We start from the raw sequence: 8815 nt of genomic DNA on the forward strand, positions 1-8815 counted from the left end.
CTGGACAACTTCGAAATGAGGCCAAGCGTCTTAATACATATGCAAAAAAAATCATTATTGTCGATCGGATCACACGGCCGAACAACGATCACGCGCGCGAACGGCCGGGCGGGCGGACACCGGCGCGGACGGCACGGACGCGTGGGCTCACGCTGTGCAGTGAGTGAACTGGCCAACGTTGCATCGAACAGACGCCGGTCGAATAGGATTTACCTTTTCTGATCGGGACAGCACGATCAACGCGCTCCGGTGTCCGAACGAACCAAGCCCGCACTGCCGATCGCGCACGAGCGACTCCACCGCCACCGCCACCCTGCGGCGGCCCACGACGTCTCTTCTGCGTTTCGCGGCCAGACAGATGGCCGGAAGGTGAGGCCGATCGCCTGCCGGCGGCGGCGGAGGTGACCGGGGTTATGGAGGGCGGTGGCGCTGGCGGGGAGGCGGAGGCGGACGCGCTGGAGTACACGCCGACGTGGATCGTCGCCGGGGTCTGCTCCCTCATCGTGACCATCTCCCTCGCCGCCGAACGATGCCTCCATTACCTCGGCAAGGTGACCCCAACCCCAGTCTTGCCGATGATCTCTCTTTGCCTTGATGCGCTTAATACGGAGTGCTGCATGCAGACGCTCAAGAGGAAGCACCAGAAGGCGCTCTTCGAGGCCCTCCTCAAGGTGAAAGAAGGTGCGGCAGCATTCACCTTTTCTTCAGAGTTTCAACAGCATTTCTTATTGCAGAATGCTCATCTTCCCTCTGCTCCCTTTATACAATATCCATCTTATTAATTGCAAAATGAGGGGGTAGCTCAGAGCTCGTTCGTTCACCGTCTCATTTGGCCTCAATCAGATGAGAAAAAATGGTGCCTTCTGCATAAGCATGAACTGCATTTCCAGTTTCAGACTGTCTTTGGGTGTGTGTGATGATGCAGAGCTGATGCTTCTGGGGTTCATCTCTCTGCTGATGACGGTGTCGCAAGATGTGATCCAGATGACATGCATTCCTCCCAGCTGGACCAACTACCTGCTTCCCTGCAAGAAGATGGAGGAGCATTCTGTTGCCGCTCTCGGCGGTCGCAGGCTGCTTCCTAGGAATGCGCCGCGGTCCGACCATTGCAGAAACAAGGTTGATGGGCCGTTAGTTTAAAGAGATACCTTTTGTTTAATTATGCACTTCATGATTAATACATACAATCTCACTCTAATTCAGGTTAGTTAGTGCACTACTACCTTGCTCACTGAATTTTAAGAGTCGGTGCGCACAAAGACAAAGAGTGCTATATGGCTTTAACCCCAGTTCTTGCAACATCTTAAAAGATGTCTAATGCTGGAATGATCCTAGGTAACCTTGTGCTAACTCCAGTTTATGTGTTGGCAGGGAAAAGTTCCTTTGCTGTCGCTCGAAGCGTTACATCAGTTGCATATTTTCATTTTTGTTCTGGCCATCACCCATGTGATTTTCAGTGTTCTGACCATGGTTTTAGGAGGAGCCAAGGTAAACTTTCATAACACCGGTTTTGGTTTAATGCTTGATTTTAGGAGGAGCCAAGGTAAACTTTCATAACACTGTTCTATTGCTCAGATTCGCCAATGGAAACAATGGGAGACTGAAATTCATAAAAACGATGCAGGAAACGGTCGGTTGCTGCCCCACATTTTGATCTAATCAATACCTTTACTTTAGAAACAATTTAATGCTAGAAATGTATGCATATTTAAGGAAAAATAGGCTGCCTAGTTATGGCTTGTGCAATCCTCTGGAACTGCAGGACCTAAGAAGTTGACCAACGTTCAACAATTTGAATTTATCAGGGAACGTTTTAATGGTGTTGGCATGGAGTCTACGATGTTGAGCTGGATGGTAAGAAATGCATCCCATATGGTTTTCAGTCAAAACACCACCGTATCCTCTTCATACGAACATATCTATATTTTTCTGCTAAACCTGCCCTACTAATCAAAACATTCCCTCAGCATTCTTTTGTTAAGCAGTTTTATGCATCGGTCACTAAATCAGACTACGCGACCATGCGACTCGGTTTCATCATGGTAAGGATGATAGTTCAACAGCATGCTGACAACTCTATCCTCTCTTCATTTATGAAAATTAATAACAAGAGATCCTTTTCTCTGCAGACGCATTGCCGAGGAAACCCGAAATTTGGCTTTCACAGATACATGGTGCGAGCTCTGGAGGCCGATTTCAAGAAGGTGGTTGGCATAAGGTAATCCAAACTCACAAATTGTGTTTTTGATAATCCCCAGATCGATGTTTCGGGTGAAAATTCCCAATTTCTGGGTTCATTTACCAGTGGCTGTTGAGCAGCGCAACCTGAGTGGCCTGATCATTTTTTTTCACCCTTGCTTCCACTTAGGTGGTACCTGTGGATATTCGTTGTGATATTCATGCTGCTGAACGTCAATGGTAAGTTCCAATCACACTGCCATATCCAGTGTTTACAACTATTCCAACATCGTATACCCTACCCACTTGCTGATCTGATTGACCTGCAGGCTGGCACACCTACTTCTGGATCTCCTTCCTTCCTCTCATCGTAGGTGTCCCTGAACCCCAGCACGCATATCAAAGTGTGAACTTGTGTATATAAGCTTCCTTCCTTGTGGTTGCAGCTGCTGCTGGCCGTGGGCACGAAGCTGGAGCACGTGATAGCTCAGCTGGCGTACGACGTCGCGGAGAAGCACTCGGCGATCGAGGGCGACCTGGTGGTGAACCCGTCGGACGAGCACTTCTGGTGCGGCAAGCCCAGGGTGATCCTCTACCTGATCCACTTCATCCTCTTCCAGAACGCCTTCGAGATCGCGCTCTTCTTCTGGATCCTTGTGAGTGTCCTCTGCAAAGTATCATATCAGTAGAAGAGAAAAGAAGAATGGATGGATGGATGGATGGATGGATGCTAGTGACTAACTGTGTCTCTGTTGGGTTTTTCCCTTTACCAATTTGCAAGACCACCTACGGCTTCAACTCGTGCATCATGGACCACGTCCCCTTCATCGTGCCGAGGCTCGTCATCGGGTCGGTCGCATCGCTTCCGTCGATTCACTCTTCACATTGCCAAGAAGAAGCAGGCAGCCATGTTTTCATCTTCTAAGGTTCAGGCTCAAAGACAGTTGTTGGTTTTGCCCTTTGATTGCAGGGTCGTCATCCAGCTGCTGTGCAGCTACAGCACCCTGCCGCTGTACGCGATCGTGACGCAGATGGGGACCTTCTTCAAGAAGGAGATCTTCGACGAGCACATCCAGCAGGGGCTGGTGGGGTGGGCGCAGAAGGCCAGGATGAGGACAGAGCTATCCAAGGATGCTGCCGCGGCCGGACCGACCAGGCACGGCCCGTCCTCCCGGCTGGAGATGCTGCGGCGAGCCGCCGCCATGATGCAGTGCCGCCGCGCGCTGCCAAGGTAGCTCGTGCACGGCCAGAAGAACCAAAGATTGAAGTGTCATATATCAGTAAGACACGATCTAGCGCGAGAACGGCAACTAGTTACACCTCAGGAGAATGATATAGGCTTGGTTTTGCTTTAGTAAACTGCTAGTGAGCAAGAAGAGTATAGTACTTATAGCTGATAATAGTACGAGATACCAGTATCGCTTCTTTTTTTTACTACAGCTCAGCGGGTAAAACCCTGGAGAAGCACCAGTACAACAACCAAAACTGACAACGGAAATATACTCATACAACTAGCAAGCCCGCTCGGTGGGCTCAAGACCGCACCAAACCGTCTTGAGATCTCCAGCCAGAAACAAGCAGGACCAACCAACCATTCACCATTGGCAGGCTTGCCTCTGGATCTTAGAGTTCATGGTGCCCTTCCCCTTATCCTTGTAAGCGTTCCTCGAGTTGAGGGGCCTTCTCCGACCGAGGGCAGCTGCCATCGCCCTTTTCCTTTGCTTGTTCAGCTGCTTTGTCAGCAATGCATCGTCTTCATCCTCAGTATCCTCAGACGAGTTGTCATCGTCGTCGTCGCCTCCTGATTCGGCTCCCTTAGGGTCCTCGATGCCATCGTCGGTTGGATCAGTTGATTTGTTCTCGCCACTGGGACTTGTGCTTGTTGCATGCTGCAAGGTAGGTCGACAGAAGTAAGCAATATCCATTGATAAGTTTGTCTAGTCAGTCAAATGAATATATATTACTAACCTCTTTAGATAAAGCTTCATGTTTATCTGAATCCATGACAACAAGATCAGGCACACCTGCAGGGTCCTGAACAATATCCACCAAAACATGCTTCAAAAACTAGCAACTGAGAAAACTAAATCTGGTGGATGATAGCTTGGCAGTGGGCAAAGCTTGGTGACACTTTTAAGTTAGAGAAGTATTTAGATGCAGATCAATACCTGGTCTACTATTTTCAAGGAACTGATTTCAGCAGACACGGCATCGCCACCTTCACTTTCCTGTTCTGATGTTGAATCCTCATCATCTGAGCCGGAATCGTGTCCTTCAGCATTCTCATCAATGAACTGTAATCACGTGAAAGGAAGAGAAGGTCAGCACTCACCAGGATCTAATTATCCAATATTCAACGTAAAATTAATACGACTGCACATGAGAAGGAACACTCCATTTTTATCTAAAACTTTAACATAATTTTGTGATCTAATGTCATTGCCTTCAAAAAGTGCATTGTCACAAGATCCCCGTATGGTCACATCCCCATTATCAACATTAACCAAATGACATACTTCTGCCTTTAAAGTAAAATCTTGTAGATCTTCAAAATGAGAAACTCGTCAATATGAGTTTTGTACCAACATCTGACCCACCTTTTCTATCTCAACTTGCTCTTTTTTGGTGAAGCCACTGGCAGCTAATTCTTTGTCCAAGGCACCAGAAGACTTTTGAATGGACAGAAAGGACGGCCTGCCACTGTCATCATCATCAGTTTCAGAGCCATGTTGTCCACCTTTCTCTGTAAGATTGAACCTAATACAAAAGGAAGACAAAGCTTAATAATAAAATCAGTTGTAGTGGATAAGTTGATATTTTTTATATTACACTCGGTAAGGTGATACCTTTTGTTGAAGAACTTGTAGATACACCCAATATCTCGATCAAAATACCTGCAAAAACAAACCTCATGAATACTGAACAGAAAGCAGTCCGTTAGGCTTTAGCTATTAGAATATGCTACATACATCTGGGCATTCCGGTGCGAAACAGATACCATCTGTGGGAAGTCAATCATCGTAACAGTTTCATCATCGTCAATCTGCAGAACATCAATACACATGAAGGATAAAATATAGGGTAAGATACTGACAAATCAAAAAACTTCAGTTATGCCTGTTGAAGAATTAAATACTGAAAACACCATTCTGTTCAACTCAAAATGGCAGTTTGAAGGCATGTGTTTTCTTTTGTACACATGGCAAATCTTGATAAAGGTTACGATCGAAAATCACTATATTTCTCTCTGAAACCTCCAAAACCACTGACATCAGAGCATACTTCAAAGAAGCAGCACTGAAAAAAACATAATTGGTTCATAAACATGATGCAGAAACTACAGAATCTCAAACATTGCAAAGGCAAATACAAGAAAGAGAGAAACGAAGAATGGACAAGCTGACTTATCCAAGTGTAATGATGATAAGAGAGGGTAAAAGTAGTACCATGATATTGAATTCATTAAAATCACAATGTATAAGCCCATGCTCCGCCAAACGAATTACAAGACCAAGAATTTTGTCAAAAACATCATCTGGATTTTGCAATTCTCTTATCTGAACACTGCATAACAGAATGCAACGCCTATGTCAGTCTCTGCGTAAAGGGAAAAAGACTCATGAATAAAATTAAAATTCATTTACAGGAATGTCAACTTACAGTGGATATCCCGGCACAAGTGACATAATCACACAGTGCCGATTGCAGTCCACCGCTGTGGGAACAGGGAATCCATGGTCTCCTAAAGCCTTCAAGTGGAATGAGAAAACAATATAAGAGTGTTAAACAATTAAGCAGTTAGACAGATCAAAATTTAAGAAAAGTATAGCCATGCAAAAACCTTCATAAAAGCAAATTCCTTGAGGGCCGCCAGTCGTGATAAGTACAGCCAGTTAAAGCTCCTCCGGTGGGCTAAATAGTCACGCTTTGATTTGACAGCCCTAAAAGATGTCCTACCCAACCTATGAAGCTTCATGGCCAACACTGTTCCATCCTCCGTGGCAACCTCAAATATATCTATAAGAAAAATAAACATTCCACATAAAGCACTTGACATTTGCTAGGTACAATCTAGGATTCGATATGGCATTGCCATGGATTATGATAATCTAGTTTGGTTGGGCTCTGTTTACATGATTGGGTGTTTAGAACTTTAGATAGCTGTTCTTTTTCTTAATCAAGTAAAGCACAGGCAAGACAGGCAGTGGCTCGCATGTTTCACAATGTCTTTCTTGTGCAACTTTAAAATATATAAGTAAAGCACAGGATAACAACCATAAATTGAGGAAAAATATATAAAATGAGCAGGACATCAATAATCCATGTACCTGACTCTTTTCCAACACCGATTTGGCGACCAACCGAAGCAAAGACTCCACGATTGACCAAAGTTTTTATGGCGAGGAAGTCATACCCAAGGTATGTGAGCCGAAACCCATCATCTACAACCAAAAAAAGAAAAGCAGCTATGATAATCCAGATATACATCTAAGCATAAAATGACGCAAGATTCGACATCAATGACTCACACTTTTTACAATCATGGTGCACCAGTTTGTTCTTCAACAGATTCCGCAGCACTTTATATGTGCCTCCATGCCTAAATCCACAAAGAATTATAATACACTCACCAAGATATACCAAACCAAACAATATAATCCATTTGAAACTGATTTCCAAAGAATACTGAGCTCTAACACACAGAGAACCTAAGTTGTTTTAAGCCGTGGTCTTGGACCTTGAATTTTTCGACACACAGTCGACATTACATTACTGCAGCCAAAAGTTCTGACAGTGAATTCCAACTTCGTTTTAATCAACAGTTATGTATTACAACTATTGATATTGTGCATGACAAATTGCAAAGGTGCAAAGCTTAACCGAAACCCTGTGTGAAGTTCAGACCCAACGATTAAGCTTAAATGGCAGCCCACGAACTATCATATCAACTCGCCTGACTGCCTGAGAACGCTAATCACCATCCCCACACTTGGCAGCTAAATACACCTACCACAAGCATCAATTTCCCAAACCACACAAAGCAAAATTCACAAAAGAGCACGTGGTAGAACTCACTTCAATCCGGCGATGCGGTCGACGAGCTCCGCGGGCACGATCTCGTGCTGCGAATCCAAAAGCAAAACCGAAGCGTCAGGGCGAACAGTCTCACATGGCGTCGAGTTAAGGCTGGCTGAGGTGTAGGGTTTAAGGCCTTACGTTGCGCATGCCCATCTCGCAGGCGGTGAGGACGCGGAAGTCATCCTTGGAGAGGTAGCGGAGGGCGTTCACGTCGAGCTTCATGGTCTCCTCCTCGCAGCGGCTGACAGGAGTGGCAGGCGAGCGGGTGGGCGGGCTGGCGGCGCTAGAGGCAGATGGAGGGGAGGAGGTGGTCGAGGAGGAGGAGGCAGCGGCTTGGAACGGCGGCGGAGGAGGAGGAGGCGGCGGTGGACGGCGAGGGGTCGATGGGAAGGCAGCGGGCGGTGACTGGGATGGTGGATGGGCTCGGCGCCGTCCTGGCGGCTAGGGTTGGTTTGAGGCGAGACACCACGAGTGTACTGGGCCAGCCCACTCTGATGATTCGCGCACCGCTACTTGAGAGGTTTTCGTTGTTCGGTATGTTCTAGCCCGATAACCGGCTTTCGAATCTTTTTTACATTTTACATACTATACAAAATAGAAAGAATTCCTTAAAAAGGTTAAAAAAATAAGAATATATTAATATTTATTTTACGGGTTTTCAAAAACTGAGAAATTAAATACTCACTACTAGAACGCCCATGCGATGCCACGGGCTTTAAAAAAATTGTGATGCTACTGAGCTAAATTAACTAAGAACGATGCAAGTCTCCGCTAACACACATCTTAAATCCTCGGTTCTGAGCTAACATAGTTCTTCAAAATGTTACAGTTTAAAAAAATGTTTGTAAATTTAAAAAACATATTCACTGCATATTAAAAAAATATAAATTGTTCAAATATGTTGGCATGTTCAAAAACTATTTGAATTGCATTGCATAAATTTCATCATGCTGTTGTAAAATATTACGGCTAAAAATATAAAATGTGCAAAATACTTAAAAGATTTTTTATGATTTAATAAAAAAGATTCATGATTAGTAAATAGAGAAAAATGGGGGGAAAAGAGAAGGACAAAATAAATCCAAAGTAACCGAGAAAAGCCCAAAGGAAGTCGGTGGAGAAAAAAATAGTCAAGAAGGAATGGTTTTTTTTTGTGGGTTAGTGAAGAAGAAAGAAAGAAAAAGGAATAAAAAGTAAGGAAATGGAACCAGAAAAACCAACAAACCAAAGAGAAAGAAAAAATGAAAGGAAAAAAATGAAGTAAACCATGAAAACCAGAAAAGGAAAGATGAGCCAAAATTGTTGAAACGAAATGAAGCTGCTTCTGATTCACTCCTCAAGTTGGTCTGTCCCACTACGCTCTGCCATGCGTGTTTGTCGAGCAATTTGACACAATAAGCAACAAATAGGGAATTTCCTATGCCAAATCACTAGAGCATCTCCAATAGACAATCCATGTAAAAATAATTAATTGTTGAATCTTCTGAGACAAAAAACTGCTCTCCAACAGATGGTCCATATGCCAAAAAAATACATCTCCGCCTCCCGGAGATGTAAA

At 44.7% G+C, this 8815-nt stretch overlaps 2 protein-coding genes across 2 annotated transcripts; one reads left to right on the forward strand and one right to left on the reverse strand.

The window, feature by feature from the left end:
• Nucleotides 1-203: 203 nt before the first annotated feature.
• On the forward strand, nt 204-3425 carry LOC123071776 (MLO-like protein 1). Its single transcript, XM_044495360.1, has 13 exons — nt 204-551; nt 624-681; nt 926-1119; nt 1372-1488; nt 1576-1630; nt 1763-1854; nt 1968-2042; nt 2130-2218; nt 2369-2418; nt 2508-2548; nt 2625-2834; nt 2960-3027; nt 3149-3425. Exons 1-13 carry the CDS (start codon nt 414-416, stop codon nt 3411-3413), a joined length of 1452 nt encoding a protein of 483 aa, XP_044351295.1. The 5' UTR covers nt 204-413; the 3' UTR covers nt 3414-3425.
• Nucleotides 3426-3544: 119 nt separating this feature from the next.
• Nucleotides 3545-7708, reverse strand: LOC123071775 (serine/threonine-protein kinase rio2). Its single transcript, XM_044495359.1, has 13 exons — nt 7396-7708; nt 7255-7301; nt 6708-6778; nt 6507-6620; nt 6020-6195; nt 5839-5927; nt 5625-5742; nt 5148-5221; nt 5025-5072; nt 4776-4935; nt 4347-4472; nt 4147-4212; nt 3545-4067 (listed from the first exon to the last, which is right to left on the reverse strand). The coding sequence occupies exons 1-13, from the start codon at nt 7477-7479 to the stop codon at nt 3774-3776; spliced, it is 1467 nt and encodes a 488-aa protein (XP_044351294.1). The 5' UTR covers nt 7480-7708; the 3' UTR covers nt 3545-3773.
• Nucleotides 7709-8815: the final 1107 nt, after the last annotated feature.

This window comes from Triticum aestivum, chromosome 3B (assembly GCF_018294505.1).
Source record: "Triticum aestivum cultivar Chinese Spring chromosome 3B, IWGSC CS RefSeq v2.1, whole genome shotgun sequence".
NCBI lineage: Eukaryota > Viridiplantae > Streptophyta > Magnoliopsida > Poales > Poaceae > Triticum > Triticum aestivum.